Source organism: Toxorhynchites rutilus, chromosome 2, assembly GCF_029784135.1.
Source record: "Toxorhynchites rutilus septentrionalis strain SRP chromosome 2, ASM2978413v1, whole genome shotgun sequence".
In the NCBI taxonomy this organism is placed as follows: domain Eukaryota; kingdom Metazoa; phylum Arthropoda; class Insecta; order Diptera; family Culicidae; genus Toxorhynchites; species Toxorhynchites rutilus.
This window is the reverse complement of record NC_073745.1, coordinates 340,880,269-340,900,309: the sequence shown is the minus strand read 5'-3', so window position 1 is coordinate 340,900,309 and position 20,041 is coordinate 340,880,269. Positions and strand designations below refer to the sequence as shown.

At 39.7% G+C, this 20,041-nt stretch overlaps 1 protein-coding gene across 3 annotated transcripts in view; it reads right to left on the bottom strand.

Annotated features, from left to right (window-relative positions):
- Positions 1-20,041, bottom strand: part of LOC129766640 (acid sphingomyelinase-like phosphodiesterase 3b) — a 259,803-nt gene that overhangs the window by 51,239 nt on the left and 188,523 nt on the right. For all 3 annotated transcript variants that reach the window (XM_055767217.1, XM_055767218.1, XM_055767219.1), the window contains 2 exons: positions 19,166-19,374; positions 18,184-18,620 (listed from right to left, as the gene is read on the bottom strand). In XM_055767217.1, coding sequence (XP_055623192.1) covers positions 18,184-18,620; positions 19,166-19,374 — 646 coding nt within the window. The remainder of the gene's footprint in view (positions 1-18,183; positions 18,621-19,165; positions 19,375-20,041) is intronic.

Below are 20,041 nucleotides of genomic sequence, written 5' to 3'. Positions count from 1 at the left end.
AACCGTTGCACGGCCTGAAAGATCGATTCTCTTCTGGTGTCAGTCTTCATATACAGTGATGTCTCGATTATATCACTATGTGTTTCTATCACGTCTCGTTTATATCACTCTCGAATTTATCACTGAAAATGTTTCGCTTACATCACGTATCTCCAAACATAGGAAATAATATGGAATGTTTGGTTCCTGGTCAAATTATTGAACGAAACATGAGAACTGCAACCAAAAACTATTTTTAAGCATTCGTGCCAATTGCAATGATCAGCCGTATTCACGGTAATTACGAAAAATTTTCTTGCTGCGTAATTTATAGTGTATACCACATATTTAATTTGTATCCAAGTACCACTTTCATAAGTTCTGAATCAACAAATATGGGTTATTGCGAGCGACTTTTTTTCATTGTTGAAATTAATACCAAATCATTTTAATAATAAGAGTTCTAATGTTTCTAACATTAGAGACGAATGAACTTTCAGAGTTTAAAGTCTCTCTAATTCAATACCTTCCTTCCTTCTAACATTTTCAAAAAACTAAAATACAGTGACTTATCCAAAACATAAAGAAAATCGCAAAAATGCTATAGGAGATGATTGAAATTGCGAACAGTATAAATAAAAAATATACTTCTTAAGGTAGAATTCTATATTTCACTTTAATGGAAAATACAGTCACCTTGAAACAGCTGTATACATGTGGTTTCCCATTGAACGAGAATTTAACAATGTTATTTCTTTTAAAAATGTTCACTTGCTGGATAGAAAATTCACCTCAATTTTGTAGTATCTGCGTCGTTTAAGTTAAATTAATTTTGAAAAGAGGCTAGATCTTCAAAAACATAAGATATTGTATGCGGTGAAAAGTAGGTTGAATTTCGGACAATGGATAGTTTCAAGAACTGAAAATCGTGATTTGAGCATTGATCAAGCATTGAACATTGAACGAAAAAGCGTTGCTGGAATCAAAACTGACAAAATCGGATAACTTTTATGCCATGCTCGAAAATTTCTGATGCTCATAATATGCCATAAATGATAATTGAAAGATTAAAGAGCCCTCGATAAATGCGCACTGTTGTGGGAAAGAAATTTTCTCTGATATAAGATTGATAAGTTTCTTTTGCTGCCGAATGCAACATATCTAGTACTATACCAATAAACCAAGGAAAAAATTAAGCAACAAATTTACCGAAAAAAACGGGAAGTGATAATCATGCTAAGTTCAGAAATACTGAACTAGGTGCTGGAGAAAAAAAAATATTGAAAGATACTATCCTGTTTGAGCCCTGGCAGCAGATTTTGTTAACAACCATCATCAATTTTTGAAAGCAAATAGGTGTGATGCCGAACAATTGTTTAGTTTAAGCGTGTAAAATTTCCCTGTCAACCTTTTTTATGTTTATGATAGTGTTAACGGAGCTCGAAGCAGAAAAAGTATTGCTCAGTCTCGGTAGCAGTATAAAGAATTGACAATCAGAAGGGATGGAGATATTGATTTTAAGAAAAATGAAGTTAAAGGAGAAAATTGATGAATACAGGTGTCATCCGGAAAACATAATTCTGAAATATTTGGTCGGTGTTAGGTCAGAGAGAACCAAGTCGCAAAATTAAAAATTTCGAGTTATTGATTGCATTAGGTTAAACATTTTGTAAGCTACATTCCACATTTAGCTCATACACTGATGTTTGAGAAAAAACGAGAAATTGCTAGGAAAGCTCTGTGGCGATAATTTCGATATGTTATGTTATGTTGTGTTATGATTTGTTGTATTGCGGGCTTCTTTTTGGATGGCACAAACATCCCCAAAGGAATTTCGCCGTCTCAACTTGAGTATTAACTTACGCATTCATTAATATTTAGTTGAGATTTTTTATGCCAAATATCACACCTAGAATATTTTATGAGTGCAAACTCCAAAATACGCGTAGCACAGTGCAAGTCGGAAGAAATTTCTTTAACTAAAAATCTCCCTGCAAAAATGGGAATTGAACCCGAATCCCCGGTATGATAATGTGTGACGTTAACCACTCGGCCACGGGAGTAAATTATGTGCTCATTTGATAAGCAAATTAATGAATATTGTTCAATATATTTTGCATATCAACTTATGCAGCATTTTGAAAGCTTCAAATAAGAACTTGTGTTATTTAATAGGGGTCGAATTCTAGACTTCTTCGACCCCCAAAATCAATTTTCGTTCATGTCGACCCCTTGGAAACCGAAATCGAGAAACCCTGCTCTACACAATAGTACTTTTCATCATAACACAAATTCCTCGACCCGAGTGATCCTTCCGAATACGACAAACGCGAATGAGTTAACGAGAAGTAGAGCATATACGAATTTTAAAGGAAATTTGGAAAATCGAAAAAAAATGTCGATGCTAAATGATTTAAAAATGCATAAACCGTCAAGATTTGGTGTTCTCTCGAAAAAAAATTTTGGCCGAAAATCGACCTTTTGAGACTGTTGACAACAGATCTCGGTTTTTCATGCATTTTTTAAGTCACTTGGCATCGAAAAAAAATTCGTTTTCTAAATTTTCCAAATAGGTATATTGATCGAATAACTCATCACTAAGTATGGAAAAGTTCATTCGCTCATTTCTCCACACCTAAAGGGTGTGTCACATCAAATTGCATCACGGAGAAAACGCTGTAGAAATTCGCCCAGTAGACCGATCCTTTTGAAAATTTTAGACAGTAAAATAAAAACTATTAAACAACTTTTGGCATTTTCTTTTTATTCATACTTCGAGCTCAAGCCCGTATGCTCGCACCTTCCTCTTTACCCCGTCCATAAGGTTCTGTACAACGTCAGGTTGTAGTTTTTTTTTTTGAACAGAAATCCATTTTCTCTTGAAGTCCGCCTCCGATTTGACAACTTTTGGGTTCTTCCGGAGGGCCTGCTTCATAATCGCCCAATATTTCTCTATTGGGCGAAGCTCCGGCGCGTTGGGCGGGTTCATTTCCTTTGGCACGAAGGTGACCCCGTTGGCTTCGTACCACTCCAACACGTCCTTTGAATAGTGGCACGAAGCGAGATCCGGCCAGAAGATGGTCGGGCCCTCGTGCTGCTTCAATAGTGGTAGTAAGCGCTTCTGTAGGCACTCCTTAAGGTAAACCTGCCCGTTTACCGTGCCGGTCATCACGAAGGGGGCGCTCCGCTTTCCGCAAGAGCAGATCGCTTGCCACACCATGTACTTTTCGGCAAACTTGGATAGTTTCTGCTTGCGAATCTCCTCCGGAACGCTGAATTTGTCCTCTGCGGAGAAGAACAACAGGCCCGGCAGCTGACGAAAGTCCGCTTTGACGTAGGTTTCGTCGTCCATTACCAGGCAATGCGGCTTCGTCAGCATTCCGGTGTACAGCTTCCGGGCTCGCGTCTTCCCCACCATGTTTTGCCTTTCGTCGCGGTTAGGAGCCTTCTGAACCTTGTATGTACGCAGGCCCTCCCGCTGCTTGGTCCGCTGGACGAATGAACTTGACAAATTCAGCTTATTGGCGACATCCCGGACCGAATTTCTCGGATCACGTCTAAACTGCTTAACTACGCGCTTGTGATCTTTTTCACTGACGGAGCATCCATTTTTGCCGTTCTTCAGCTTCCGGTCGATGGTTAGGTTCTCGAAGTATCGTTTTAGTACTCTGCTGACCGTGGATTGGACGATTCCCAGCATCTTACCGATGTCCCGATGTGACAACTCCGGATTCTCGAAATGAGTACACAGGATTAATTCACGACGCTCTTTTTCGTTCGACGACATTTTTCCAAATTTACGAAAAACTGACAGTGAAGCATGGCCAACGTGATCTATACACTCTTATCTGATTATAAGCGAAAGCTGAAGATATAATTCCTAAAAATTAAATTTCTACAGCGTTTTTTCCGTGATGCAATTTGATGTGACACACCCTTTAATTATAAATCGCTCTTGTATCTGCTTGGAATAATCATGGAAAAAAGAATTCAGCAAGCAATCGTGAGATTGCACGATGAATCATTTTGCACTCTCCGACCATTCGGGACTGAGAGTGAACATAACAAAACAAAGAGTGGAAAACAACATTCAATGAACGAATACTTCTTTGGAAGCATCGCACGAAACAAAATAACGAGTGATTCAAAATAGACTCAATCTGCGTGTATGTATGATTTTATTTTCCCTTGTACTCTTTTCCTTGTCAGCATTCAAGTGCACATGAATCTACCTTCCCACGCACCAATAATTTGCGTTAATATGGTCTTTTGCGTTGGTTTAGATCGTTTCATACTAGGAACAAAAAAAAATCATTGCAATAGTGCACAGGAAACAACTCGATTTCAACTATCTACCTATATTTTACTGCCGCGATCGAGGGTTCAATCATTGCTATTTGAGTGAAAAACGAATGATTTTACAGAGACACTCGCTGGCTCAAGCAAATGTTTTTAATTTGATTCTCTCACCATCTAACGTCATTCCGAGAGGCAAATGGAGAAATTCTCCGAGAATAAATGAGCGGAATCGAGACAGTATTTTTCCGTTCAAATGTACGAGAATGTACTTTGCGAAGATGATAGGTGAATGTATTCTATCTCATATAAAGTGTGGCATAAACGGAGAATAGAAGGGTGAGCTTTATCTGTGATTGAGTGTTATTGAACGAATTTCGATGCGATTTTACCTGCTCATCACATATGTAGAGCCTGTTTGAAATTCAGCTTAGATCTCAATTCTATCAGGTTCGAAAAAAAAATCAAAGCATTCGGAGTCAAAGTTACAGAGTTACACAGCCACATGATAAGGACCACGAACACGACAGGCAAACATTGTCATTACTGTTCCAAACAAATTGAGATGACCTGACGATCCCGGAAATACTACAAGTCGAACCCGAACCTTTTGCTACATTCATTCAACCTCTCCTAGACAAACCATATTATCTTTTTTTTATATATTGAAAGCGTTTGCCGTGGTTAAGGTTCGTAAGTTAAACTGGCAAGGGACCGCAGTCGGAGTGGGAAATGGGTTGTCCAACAGAGACACACATCAACGGGAACCATAACAAGTCTGTCCACATGCACGTGCCGCGGTTTGCACTAAACAAATAAGAGAAGCAGGAGTAGGAGTAGGATCGGAAACAGCCAAAAAGTTACCAGTTCCACGTCCTGCACGATGTGCTTGTTCCGTTCCGTACAAACCTTTGTTGTCAGTTGGTACACGCTATATGCTGACCCATAAAAGAAAATGGTTGACCTGACCTTTCCACCCTCTCGCCTCTTTCACACGCACAACAAAGAACTCCCGGCATGGCACTATTCCGGAGCCTACATCACGTTTGATTGTGGCGCGTTTTGGGCAGCTGTGGGTCGTTCGTCCAACACTGTATGAAGTGGGGAAAGTTCATGGAAAGCTTTGTCCATTATCTTGCGAGCAGTTGATGTTGGCAGGAGAAACGACACCCGTTTGGACCTCTTGACTCTCGATCCGTCTGAGACTCATTTACCTCTTTTAATTGACGACTTTTCTCGCCTACGAATGGGATTAGAAAAGGAGCAACTTGAACTCATTAAAACAGTTACGCCCATCGTCCCGTGTAAATGAGCAAAAGGCCATAACTCTCGTCGTGTTAGAGCAGATTTTCTCCGTTTGGTCAGGTCATTACGTTTCCGGAATGAGTAAACTTTTAACCGGTGAGATCAGTATACGCCCCCGGCAGGACTTGACAGAAAGATGTAATGTCACTCCCGCCGCAGAATCGATGGAAGGGGTGAGCGTGATGAGACCCTAAAAAGGGAACAGTGAATCAGAGGGTCAACGTTGCTTGGTTTCCACTTCGGAACTGCCGGAGTCCGATCCCGGGCGACTTGTAAACAGATGTGAATTTTAATTGAATTTTTTCTGCCTTCTGGCGCCGCTGGTGCATCTTTTTACCTGCGAAGCCGTCACGGGGGAAAGTTTATTCAGACTGTTTAATTTCTTTGAAGGTGTTTTTTTTTCAATCGGCTTCCACCGAAGCAGCGAAGTTTCTCCGAATGATGCTGAAATTTGTGATGAATCTCTTCCCCAGAACCAAATAACAATTCAATTCAATTATACCTGGTTTACGGGGGGAGAAAAATATCGGTTTCCATTCTCTGGGCCACAATACGAAAAACAAATCAAATCATGCCAATCAGTTCAAATTCATATCCGTGCAAATTTGATTTCGCCACAGACTCAATTTAATACAGCTTTCAGACTTGTTTGCCTCCAAATTGTGTCCCACCGTCCCAAATCAAATAGTAAACGTCGAGAGGAAGGACTCTCCGGTTTGGGTCACCGTGATGAATCACGAAATCAAAATAACTCTGCAATCTTGCGCCACTGCTGTGAGACTAGGGAAGGCGATTCGTGTCTTTACCGAGTCATCCAGCAGTGACCTCAATTTGGGCCAACGTTTGTTTTCGAGAGAATCCATGTCTGTTGAATTTCACGGAAAATGGACCAGCACATCTGTGTTCGTGTGTTCACCTGTCAATCACGACTTTCCAAATGACAATTCGCTGCGATTAGGCCAGGGACAAACACCACTCGAACGGTCCACCTGTTTGTGATTGCCAAGAAGACATTATTCGGGTGAGGAAATTGTTCATCATAACTAATATTGCGAAGAAAATGCGAGAGATCGATCCGGAAATGGTCCCATCCACCATAACCAACCAATCGGTTCCAAGCGAACATCACTCAGAAGAAAATCAAAACCACGTTCGTTCCACAGCCAATCGAACAAATTGAAACGCTCCCTCAATTGGAAAATTAATTGATTACAGCTTCGGCTTCGATCGCCATCAAGTGGATAACCTTCAGTAAGAAGATTGAGGCCATCGTTGTCAACTATAATACGCTTCCAGAAAGTTTCCCTTTGATGCACTGTATCCTTCATCCGTTTGTAAGGTTTCATTTTATTTTACCTCACATTTTACCTCCCCCATCGGTTGGCCAAAGGATATTATTGATAATCTTCTGAGGGTTGGGAAACAAAAGTGCAACCTTTTAGTGAGCGAAAAAAACCAACCTCTTCTGCTTCGTACCTCTGCAAACTCTGCCGCTGCAAACACAATGAAATGAAAAGAACAGCCTCACGAATTGGAATCCAAACCGAAGGGGTTGTTGTTGTTGGGCTGCTCCTTTCGTTCGTCCGATTGAAATTAGATTTCATTCGAAACCATTGTGTTCGTCCTCTCTCGGGAGGGGAAGAGAAGAATAAGCATGGGATTAAAGCAATGAACGGAACGGACGAACTGGCTGATAGAAGAGGTTTTTTTTTAATCAGCGATGTTTGAGATGATGCGATAAAGATGCCTAAAGGGCCCAGATTTCGGAAATTTAGGACGTTCAGACGACGATGGGAATGGGATCCACTCTGAGCGGCGAAATGACTATTGCCGATGGACGGGATTGATTGGTGTCACACAAAAGCGAGTTTGGGCATCATCAAAGGCTTGAGCGGCTTCGGTTTGTCAAATTACAATGTATTGAAAGCGCTCTCTTTTAGGCAAGAAAAGCACGAAAAGGAACTTTCGGGTCAAGTGGATGAAGGTGGCAAATCATCATAGTGGGGACGTAAGTTATGGGATTTATGTGGGTTCCATTCAGATGTTTGATAGTTTTATTGACGGTCGTTTCTGGGATACTTTTCTGCCCATCGTCTTGTTTTATTTCAATGTTTACAGTCCTTTTATTCAGGTTTATAACTCTCTGAATTTTTATTTGTGTTTCATGACTGAAATCCTAACTCAAAATACATATGTCTGAGTAAAGTATGTGGTTTGAAAAAATTGTTGTAAAATTAATGAATTTTCTCGGAAAAATAATATCTTAAATGCACTGTTGAAAGATCTTACACAAGAATTGAATTTAACATTAAATATTTCTATATCTCCCCATTCGATATTTTTTGTATATTTTTGTTGAAAACCCCTTCCAATTTAACAAAGTTTGACGTACAGTGGTACTTTCAATACTTTGTAAAATCGCAACCATCTGAGAAAAGTAACATAAAAAAAGTAAAAAAAAACTTTTTAAGTTAAACGGTTTAATGTACTAAAAGCCAGAAAATAACTAGGCAAGTGGCAGTTATCAGTTATCAAATCCCTTCCCTCATTCATCTAGAACGGTAATGATGAGACTAAAATAAAATCGTGGGGTACGTCGGATTTCCATTATCCACAGTTAGTTGTTTCATCATATGTCCCACGATTTTATTTCAGTCTCAACATTGCCCTAGATGAATGAAGGAAGGGATTTTATAACTACTAACTGCTATTTGCCTAATTATTTTCTAGTTTTTAGTACATTAAATAGTTTAACTATCGCACCGACATTGGGATATTTGTTTAGAAAGTGTCAACTGGAAGCGACAGCAACAAAATAGGAAAATGATTTTAATGAAAGTCCCCTATTGATCCTCAGGAACCAACGTGAGTCAGATGAAAAGTTCATCTTTGGTCCCCTAGCTCGGTCAGAGCTTAACGTTTTAAATAAGCCGGAAGAACTAGTGTATACTCGACAGGAAGAGGCAGAGTTGTTTGATGAAGTATCGTAAATGAAGCGCTGGGCGGTCTTACGGAAGTTGGCCAGAACCTGAACCATGGCCGATGAAAAGATGTATATCGGCGTGTTATTTTACCTTTTAGTGGCTTTGGTGGTCGTCTGTCTCTCTATTTTGGCCATTCGCCCAAAAGTTTTCAATCGGGCGCAGTTTGGGAATGCTGGGAAGGTTGGTGGTCTTTGCGACAATGTTTATCTCCAGCCGATCCATCCTCCAGTGATCTTTTGGCATAATGGGCTGATCGCAGGTTCAGCATATAGACCACATCACCTTCCCAACTCCGGCAAGCACTTCGTACTATATATCTCCCCGTTCACCATATGACTCGAAAGAAGAGCGACTTTGACATTCCCTTCACGTCTGTCAGAGAAGACCCTTCTTCGAGAACTTGATGTGAATGATATATTCGACGCCATCGCTTACCTGGGGAACGTAAAGTACCCGGTCCCCTGCCATTCGTTGAATTCTATCATCAAGTACGTCTCGTCTTTCATTATGAGTACGAAAAGAAGTTTTTCACTTCTTTCGCCGGAAGGTAGTTTTGACGTGGGACTACGTCTAACCGGAGTATATGGGGGAAAAATGAGAACCTAAACATAGAACATGCAAGATAAAATGAAAGATTCCGTATGCTTATAACTACAACATTTCTTATTGGATCGGAAAGATGTTTGCATCATTTGATACGGAATATTTCTACGCTTCTATCGCAATTAATAAAATGTTATTTTTCATTAGATAATAATAAGCGCTATCTAAACGCCCTAACTAGCTCGTTTTGATTAGCCCGATTAACGGCATTGCGAACATAGTATGGGGACCTTTGTTCGCGCCGAAAGGTGTTCTCTAACACTTCAAAACTTCAAAACCAAGCCTTCAAAACCAAGCAGCGTTAGAGAAATCGACATTACAAATACATGAAAGTCGGGGGTATTTTTGTTCCGACTGAAATGTGTTTCCCTAACACAGACTTCAAATCCATGGAGCGTGGGGAAATTGGCATTGCAAATTCATGCAGGAAAGGGAATTTTCGTTCCAACTGAAATGTGTTTACCTAATAAAGACTTCTGAACCAAGGTGTCTGGGGAAATCGGCAATACAAATACATGCAAATCGGGGGCATTTTTGTTCTGACTGAAATGTGTTTGCCTAACACAGACATCAAAACCAAGATGTCATCATACCAAACGTAAAAGGACTGTCATTAAATTTACTTGTAACGAAGAACATAATCTATTGCATGAATTGACCTCACATGGCATTATACAATCTTTTCACTCACAAAGCAAATATATTGAATTCAATCGAATTCGGAAATTGCTTCATTCAATCAAAATTTTAATCAGTTCAAATAAATTATTGCTGAGCTATAATTTGTCCCACGTCAACCTTGCGGTTATATCATAGATATAACCCACCCATTTTTCACCAGTACCCCAAGCTACTCCATCTGGGTGGGTGATTGCCTGCTGCTCAGATACGGCCGGTCTCGTCTGACGCTTCCGCATAAAAATGTCTATTTTGGCCAGATTTTTCTCCACCGTTTGGCCGGTTGCTTCAATCTCCCGGCTTAAGGAGCGGCAAAGAGATGATATTGTAAATACCAGATCGGCTATATCTGGCGGACGCAAAGTGCCTCAGGATGTCCAACTCCTTCGCTGTGGAGTGGAGCTTGCAGTATGGAAAAATCATCAAGTTGCCTGACAGTGTTGCTGCTGCGAATCAACATCCTTGAATCATTTTTGTTGTAGACTTAGATGTAGATTTTTTTGAATGCATGCGTTAACACTAAAATCGATGAAAACGAATTGGAATTTTCGAGCATTCCGTTCGGTAATTTGAAGAAAATTGTGGAATTTGAATCGTGCTTGCTAGGCGAAAATGCTCTGATTGAGCGAGTGATTTTCGGGCGTAAAAAAAAACTAAATCACCGAAAAATCACAACTGAGTGCCGTGACTCAGAAAGAAATAATACTGATCAGTTCAGACTCGCTAAACTATGTTTTATGTTCACATAACGTATATACATAACGTTTTATTTTTTGTGTCCCGCGTTAGACCTCTGACCATCTGGTCACTTTATGTTAATAGTAAAAATATAGTTAAGAGTTTGGCTTCTTTAAACCTATGTAACTGAGCCTGTAAAAATAAACGAATTAACAAAAAAAAACTTTTCTTCGTAATATTTTGATGATGTACTGTACTCTATCAGTCTAATCATTTAATTCGACACCGATATTAGGGGATTACATACACCTTTTTGAATTTATTTTGTTCATAATGTAGTGTATTCTCCAAATCAAGCCATTCAGCCATTTTTTACCGGCTGCCAAATCGGATTTTCAAGATAATGGAATACACAGTATCATAATGACAGCAGAGATAAAGGTTTGTTCCAAATTTCAAAATAATCAGTCAAAAGGAACGGGTCAAATTTTTATTAACGTGGGACGACCCTACAGACATAAAATTATACATACAAACAGGTCAAATTGAATGAAACCGTTTAAAAAAATAATTGGCTATTTTGTTACAGCGGCCATCTTGGATTTGGATTTGGGGTTTTGGAAAAACTCATATTGATGAGGTTTTGAGAAAATATGTGATCCGCCATTTTGTAGCGGCCGCCATCTTGGATTTTTAAAATAATGAAATACGTAGTTTCATAATGACTGCAGAGATAAAGGTGTGTTTTCAAATCAATCAGATCAGATCAATCGGTCAACAGGAAGGGGGTCAAATTTCTATTAATGTGGTAGAGCGCTACAGACAAACATGTTACGAACATACAAACATACAAATTACAGGGTAAGCTAAATAAAACCGTTCAATAAAAATGGAATCTAAATGCGATTCAACATGAAAAACTATATACACCCAGGTTTTTTTTACGCGGTTTTTTTTACGCGGTTTTTTGACGAGTTTTTTTTTACGCGGATTTTCGAATTAACGCGGTTTTTTTTACGCGGATTTTCGAATTAACGCTGTTTTTTACGCGGATTTTCCAATTAACGCGGTTTTTTTTACGCGGATTTTCCAATTAACGCGGTTTTTTACGCGGATTTTCCAATTAACGCGGTTTTTTCAACGCGGTCACCGCGTAAAAAAAACTGAGTAATATCAAATCTGTCCCTCATGCTTCCTGAGACCATATGACGGAACTTAGTGCTATTGAAGGATATTAGTGCCGCACCTATGTGCCAGGTTCGATGCATCTGTAGCGAACACAGATTCAATTTGCCCGCGTTGTTCACCACCGCCTATGCCAGTTTCGATGGGAACGACCACGTCAAGTCGAAGACAGATTTTGCAACGCAAATGCCTGACAGAACATAAAGAATTAGACCAGAAGCAGTTAGATTAGGAACAGAGGCAATTAGCGCTGCAGAGAAAGCATTTCCAGGAGAAATACAAGCTGGGTCGCTAGCTGATGAATCTGCAAGCAGTGCCGAAAATATTCACGTTCACGGCATTCAAATACGGCGAATTTCAACCTGCCTTGTATTGATAACCTACTGCTCAAGCGAGAGTCGATAAATATGGAACAACACTATCAATGAACACCAGTGCAATGAACATCAACATCAGCTTGCCATAAAGTTCATTTTTCATTTGCATATTCATTTTCGCCATGATATTCGTAACGTAGAAATTGAATATCATTGCGTGTTAGTGAAAATCAAAGCATAAAATTCAACGTCAACTAATTGAGAGTAAAATCGATTAATGGTAAAGGATAGCCATTTATTATACAAAATTCTTGTTTTTGGCGACATTGGCAATGAAATGTATGGTATAACTCTAGCTATATTTTATGAATCTACTCCCGATTGGCCAGAAATGGCGTACACCACAATTATATGGGCAATGGGTGACAATAACAGACGAGCGAAAAACGAACATAATCTTGTTTTGATTTCCGGTTTAATGATACTTCCAAAAATGGAAGTGACAAGCCAGCCAAAAAGGTGTTGAAAGTCATTATAATACAGTATAAAAAAGAAAAAGAAACGGAAACGGAAACGGAACGCTCAACGCCGTTCAACGCAAGATGTCGCTGAACCGCTCAACACCGCACAACGGTCAACGCTCAACGAAAGCTAATGTTGCCTTCTCCGGATTCCTTTGTTTCTAAATATGGAAATCAAACACGTTTTCAATAAAAATTCACTGCAAGCGATGAGGATCAACTTAACGTTCGTGATAATCACCTGAAATTATTGACAGTAATGGAAGTGCCTGAATGCAGGCTTTCCGAAATTCGTTCATGCTCTATTCGTTCAATATACCAGACAAAGTTCACGCGTCTCGACTCTTGTGTTATACTCATTATGACAGATATGGCGTTGAGTTTCAACAGAAGAAAATTCATCCGACACTGGGAAAAAGCTAATGTCTTCATTCGTGAACAGATTTTGATAATTTGTGGCACTGTCTGCAAGTGCAAGAAGAAGTATCTCGAGATAGCATAAAGCTTGTGCAAGAATGGGTTGATGAGCACACCACTGCGAAGCAGAAATCCTCCGTACGACTTACGTGTGCAACGAAGTTTCATGTTTTTTTACGCGGATTTTCGAATTAACGCGGTTCTTTTACGCGGATTTTCCAATTAACGCGTTTTTTTTACGCGGATTTTCCAATTAACGCGGTTTTTTTTACGCGGTTTTTTTTACGAGGTACGTATCCCCCGCGTAAAAAAAACCTGGGTGTATAACCTTTTATCATAGGACTAATTGTATTGAAGTGAATCGAAAAAAAATCCGAAATTTCAACGAAATAATTCGCTCTCGAGATAACGGACTGCGACGGCGAATGGCGGTAAAGAAACTACTGAAGTCCTACAAAATACAACGAATAGGATTAGATTGTACGTTTCGAAAGAAGTCGTCAACTACTTTCTGGAGAGAAATAGCTGTTCATCGTAGAACAGGCGCATCACCTCTAAAATGTTTCATGCTCTAAAATATCAGCGGCAAATTGATTCCGTGAATCATAATATGAAAATCAACAAAGAAGTGTACCGCTAGGATTCTCCGAAAACCTTGATCCCAGCAACACTTTGGCAACGTGGAATGCACGCGAAAATGATCATCCCATTTGCAGAATGACTGCTTTTCGCAGGGTTTGTTGAACTACAACGTCCAATCGATTTGGAAGAAATTAACATTGTTACGTTACATTACCGAAGGTGACCACTTTGAAATCAGTTAACTATGTTAACACCTGATAATTTGTCTTAGTTTTTTTTTATAATTTTACCTTTTGACGGCGTGAAATGTTTTTTTTTGTCATGATGTACTTACATATTCTACCTGAAATTATTCGCCCACTCATTGTACTGATTCGAATTGATCGTGTTTTATATAAAATCAATTTTCTAATAAGTCGCATTAAAATTCAGAATCTTGACTATGACTATAACTCCTCAATGTCAGCTCAAAAGCAAAAATCCCCATTAAAAAAAGAAATATATCTATATATGCAATACGATTATGATGATGGTCGCGCCTCCTTCCCCTACAGAGGTTTGAGCAAGACGAGTTATCTAAAGAATATTTTTTTTATTTTTTCTCAACATTGAAACCAGTTTAGCAAGCACAAAAAAACGCACTGATTTTATTCACAGATATAAGTTCAAACAAAATTGCAATTTCCAAAGACAAGCCAATACTCAGTCATGTCCGCCACAGAGCCGATACGGTACCCGACGAGGCCCTTGCAGCCAAAGGGTCCACCTGAGCACAAGTCCAACCGCCAGCCTTGTTTTGGATTGACAATGAATATCCTCATTCAGAGAAATCGAGAAAATTTCCTTTACGAAAATTTCCTAGAACGGCACTTAAAAATCTTTCAATTTAATATCCTTTATATCTGTGGCACGTGCGCGACGCTCAAACTTTTGTAGATTACTTCAATTTTTTTCAACTAATACAACTATAAAAACAACAAAATAAAAATGAAAATAGTCTATCATCACCAGATCATGACAGACATAATAGAGATCAATACAATTTAAAAAAAAAAGATAATTTAAAAAATTTAAATAGTCTACATAATATAATCCGTTCCAAAAACTTCGTCAGGTTAATTGAAAATATTAAAACAAACTACAAAAAATTGTCCACATTAATTATCAGTTCGTTTAAAACTTCGTCATTAAATTTAAAAAAAATCGTTCGACTGTTAATAAAACACAGTTTTCACGTGTGAAATACAGTGCCTCTTAAATTCTGTAAGTGTTGTTGCGCATTTAATATGTCTTGGCATCGAATTGAAAACATTTATTCCTTTGAAGTACGAACGAACGCGATGAATTATAGAGGTTTTAAACTTTTCAGCTCATTCGCCTCTAAACCTTTGAAGTACAACGAATTTTGTGAAGCACATGACAAGAAATTAGGTGTTCCGAATTCATTCGCGTTTCTAGTGTTATATATATGGAAATCACTTCCTCTTTCAACTCGATCACACAAATATCGAGGCAGCAAACCGTTAACTACTTTAAAAATGAGCACCATAGTTAAATAAACAACTCTTTGCTTCACGGATAACCATTTGAGAGCGTCCAGCATCAAAGATGAGGAAGTGAATCTATTACATTTTAGAATCAACCGCATTATTTTATTCTGCAAACGCTGTAATCTCGATATTTGTGTATCATTGGCTAAACATAACATGGAAGAACAAAAGTCTAAATGAGGAGAGATGATTGATTTGTATAGCTGTATTTTACTGCACATAGTTCAATCGTTTTTCAATCGGCATAAGATTCCATACTTCTTGGCAATTTTCTTGATGACATTGTCAATGTGAATATTGAACTTGAGTTTGTCATCAATAATCACGCCAAGATATTTAATCTCCTGAAAGCGATCAATGGTCTCATCATCAATTACAATAGAGACGTTTTCATTAGAACGATTTCGCGAGATTACCATAAATTTAGTTTTATTTATATTCAACTTCAATTGCTTATACTTCAACCCTCTACTTAAAGAACGCAAATCTCCATTCAAATGGAAAACGACCTGATTCAAGCCATTAGCTGCAATGAATATCACAGTATCAACCGCAAAAAGGTTAATATCACAAAATCGTAAAACTCGTCGCATGTCGTTGATGTACATAATAAATAGAAGGGGCCCTAATACACTTCCCTGAGGTACTTCAACATTATTCCCTACGGGACTGGAAAGTGAATCATTAAAAACAGTCCGTTGAGTTCTGTCATACAAATAACTTTCAAACCATTTATATGCAGTACTCGTAATTCCAATGCGCTTAATCGTATTCAACAACAAGGGCCTAGAAATTGTCTCGAAAGCGCGTTTCAGATCCAAAAAAACAGCAATTATGGTATCTTTACATTCTAATTTCTCTTTCCATTATACTAACACGAAGTTCAATGCGTTTTCACAGGAATGTCCTTCCCGATATCCCGATTGTTCTGGTATTAGCAAAGCGTTGAGATTTAAATATTGCAACAGCTGGCCTTTAACAACTAATTCTAATATTTTCTCTAATGTGTGCAACATGATGAAGGGACGAAACTCTTCGGCTTTAACCTTTTGAATACGAACTATGAAAGATTCCTTCCACACCTGAGGCACATGCCCAGTTAATAAAGACTTATTAATAAGGTCCAGCAAGATGTGATCAATGGCATTAAAGCAATCTTGAATAACTCTAGCATTGACATTATCCACTCCAGCCGTTTTTCCTAAAGAAAAGCAAATAGTTCTAAGTTAATTTAACGTAATTGGGTGAAATTTTTCAATTCTACAATTACTATCAACCGGCTGTTTTATTTCATCAGATTCATCGACCAATCCAATGGACTGATTGATCAATGAAACACTATTGACGAAATAATCATTAAACTTGGATACTATAGCCTGTTCAGACTGTTCAAGTGTCCCATGAAAAGCTATGGACCGCGGTTTACTATTACTAGGTTTCAAAAAAGATTTCAAAATTTTCCATAACTCTTTGCTGTTGTTTTGATGCTGATCAATCTTCCTCTGAATATATTCACAACGAGTTTTCTAAATCGATTGTGAATACCTATTGCGCGCGATCGTGTACATAATAAAATCCGACAAAGACTATCTTCTCTTCAAACAGCTCGAACAAAGCAATTGATTCGTGGTGGGCCTATCAGCAGAACGCGACAAAGGTGTTTGACTTCCCGATGATGAAAGTACTTTTCTATTGGATTGAGCGCAAAAACAAACTCATCTCTCGAAAATAACAACTCCGATTGCACCATGAAAAACTACTGCTTCGAGAAATGAAAGAAGAAAAAAAGTTGTTTGATTTTTCCACAGCGCAAGTTCCTGCGATGCTTATCACATTCGTTACTTCGCTGCGCTGCCGGTTGTTGATTTCATCGAAAGTTTTATATTTACCGCGAGGATTGCGAGCGAACGAGCTTCTCAACGCACACCCACACTCACACACACACACACAAAGAGCTTTCGAGCACAGCAGCATATTTACTGTTGGGAATTAAAACTCAGCTATCAAAGTTTTCACTTGGCGCTACTTTGCTTCCTTACAGAGAGAGTTGCTGGGAGGATGCAAAAAACAAGATTCGAGGAAAAAAAAGACTGCATCCCACAACTACTGTGAAGCTGTCGAGCACCAGGGACAAAGAGGCGAAGATCCTCAAATCAAACAGGTTCTGGAAAAAGTGAGAAAAAAAAGCTGTAATTAAATTCACTTCCGTCAGTCAGTCGCGATGAGAGAAGATGATGCGGAAAATAACGAGGGGTCCCTTATTTGGAACTATACTTTTTTCTCAAGCTGTCTAGAGTTTTCGTAGTTTTGATTCAAGTCAAACTTTTGCTGCGAAATCGGAAATAGTTGTACGATATTCATTCCGACTTGCTTGTTTGTGCAAAATGTTGTTTACTCGGAACGGTTTGCCCCTCGTATTGCATTCGACTAATGAGGATAGAAAGTTTTCGCTCACTCGCCTGATACAATGTAACTTTGCAAAGGGTGATGGTGCAACAGCGCAGAACAACAGCCATCAGAGGGCTCAAAGATATACAAAGCGGAGTCCTTCTCCCTGTGCGTGTTCCATCACCCAAACGGATAAAGGACGCGAGGCGAAAACGAAGAGGAAAAAATTAATTAAAAAAGTCTTAGTGCAAGAAGTTCTGACTTTTACGATCCTCTCCCTTACTTCTGTGGGGAAGAAAGGTTCGGCTTGACGGTGAAGAAAGGCTTTTTTTGCTTGGTTCAATATCCTTCCCACTACCCATTTCGGTTGATCGCCTCGGAGCTCCTTCGGGGCAGGTAACGGATCTTGATACGCTCCGGAGAGAACGAGGCTGAGGCCGGTCATCTGTTTGAACTCCGGCTTCCACAGCAAAGAGGCTTGCAAATTCATTAAATCTATATCCCTTCTGGACGTTGCCTTTTTCCACGACAGTGTAAAGTGTAAATAAAAAAGGCAACCGTTATCCGCTTAAAATCTGTTTAATGTTCGATTATTCAACAACGACGAGGCCGGACCCCAAACAAACAACTTTGATTCGTTTTAAATTGCCTGTTTCATTTTAAGATACTTATGGTTGTGTAAATATTGACAACTACTTACAGTTTCTTTATTCCTACTAGATTTCGCTAGCACATCCTCCAGCCACTCCCACTGCTTCTCCGACTCGTGGCTGCTTGATCCCGATAATGCACTGACGTGACCACCGTTGCTACTACTGCTTCCACTACTGCTGCCATCTACAATACTACTGCTGCTATAGCTATTTCTCCTATCACTGTACACATTGTAGCCGGGAGGGCTCCCCACGCCCCCCGACGCACTGTAGTCCCGATGGTAGTGCTTACCGAGACCCATGTGGTGATCCCGGTCGTACGGGCCATAACCCATGCCACCGGTATAGTGGATTGACCCGTCCGGTCGCTGTTTCACGGCCGACGAATGCGACTGCGAGTATTTGGCGTCATGGCGCATGTAATTTGTGTTTAAAGCTATTATCCGCAAACGGCTTTTGGTCTGCTCGATTGTGTAATAACCGCCTGCGGAAAGAGACAGAGAGAAAGAAAACCCCGTAAACATCGTCACCGACAATCAAAGCTCCGAGTGCAGAAATAACGCCAAAGTTCCTGCAGACCTTGCTCAGTTTCTGCCGACCGGGGAGCGCTAAGGAATTCATCTTCAACTGCCTCAAAACGATTGCTCATCTGGGACAGCAACAATCATCCACTTGAATCGAAGCAGAAAAGCACAATAATACAATTATGCAAATTGTGTTTACTTGTACTTTCTTGCTTCCTTCATGCCACTTTTACCAGAAATGGCACTTTCCGCAAAAGTTCCTCCCCCGGACTTGCCTTTTGCTCCCCGTGGTCGCATTCCTAGCTGCCGCTGCTGCTTCTTCCGGTGAGCATCCCAAAGGGCATAAACAACTTCCCCAAATCAAATATTCACCTGACTCTAATCTAGTACTCTCTCTGAGTGCCACCTTTTCAAAGGTGAAACTGCTCCGTGCCGTTCCAATCTGTCTGTCACGTCGGTCGGTCGGTCGGTCGGTCCGTTCGTTAGTTCGTCTATTTGCACTTACCTTTTTCGAACGTCTGCAAAGCTTCCAGTGGCAACCAGTGGCGCCACAGTTCGCCCAGCTGTACAAAGTTGGGGCTGCCATCCTCGTGGCCGAGGACCGGGAAGACGAACTGCGATGGGAAGGTGCGACTCATCAGCTCGGTGATGTTCCTCAGCAGCTCCAGTCGATTGGTCTCGTGCAGCCGCTTGGCCGAATGTGATAAGCCATCGCTGTAATTTCGGTCGGCGAGGGAAAAGAAAAAGAGCGAGAGGAGGAGAGTGATTGTAGATTGAGAAAATTAGTTTTTCGCGCATGGAATGGAATCAAATCTATTGTGTTGGGAGGAAGACGCCAGGGATTTTAGGTGACCACGTTACGGGAATGTTAAAAATACGAGCTATTCGCTGTTGACAACAGAAGTTGAAATTGGGATGCCTGGTCGAATTACTTGTGGCTGAGAAGGTGGGAATCAGTAGGAGGAGAATGGGAGATTGATTATGTTCAACCACAGGCTTCTGGGATAGTGGGAACTTCGTTTTGTTCGGAGCTAGTTAGACCTTTGATTCGATTCACGAATGATATTCGTGTTTTTTTAACCATTAAAAACGTGAATCGTATGCCATTAAGTACTATATCGAATCTACTGCATCCATGTTTGTGTTTTTTTTTGGTTCGCGACTTTGGCTTTGTATATTCACTTATACAATCCTGTACGCCGTTAGCTCCATCCAAATGATGGTTTAACCAGCGATAAAACTGTCCTAGTGTGTCAGGTGCCAAGTAGTATAACCGCCAAGGATTGTGATTTTTCAGAAAATATCGATTGTTATAATAACAGGGTGTTAGGTTGCTGATATTTGATTAGAACAATCTTGAATCATGTTCGAATATCAACCA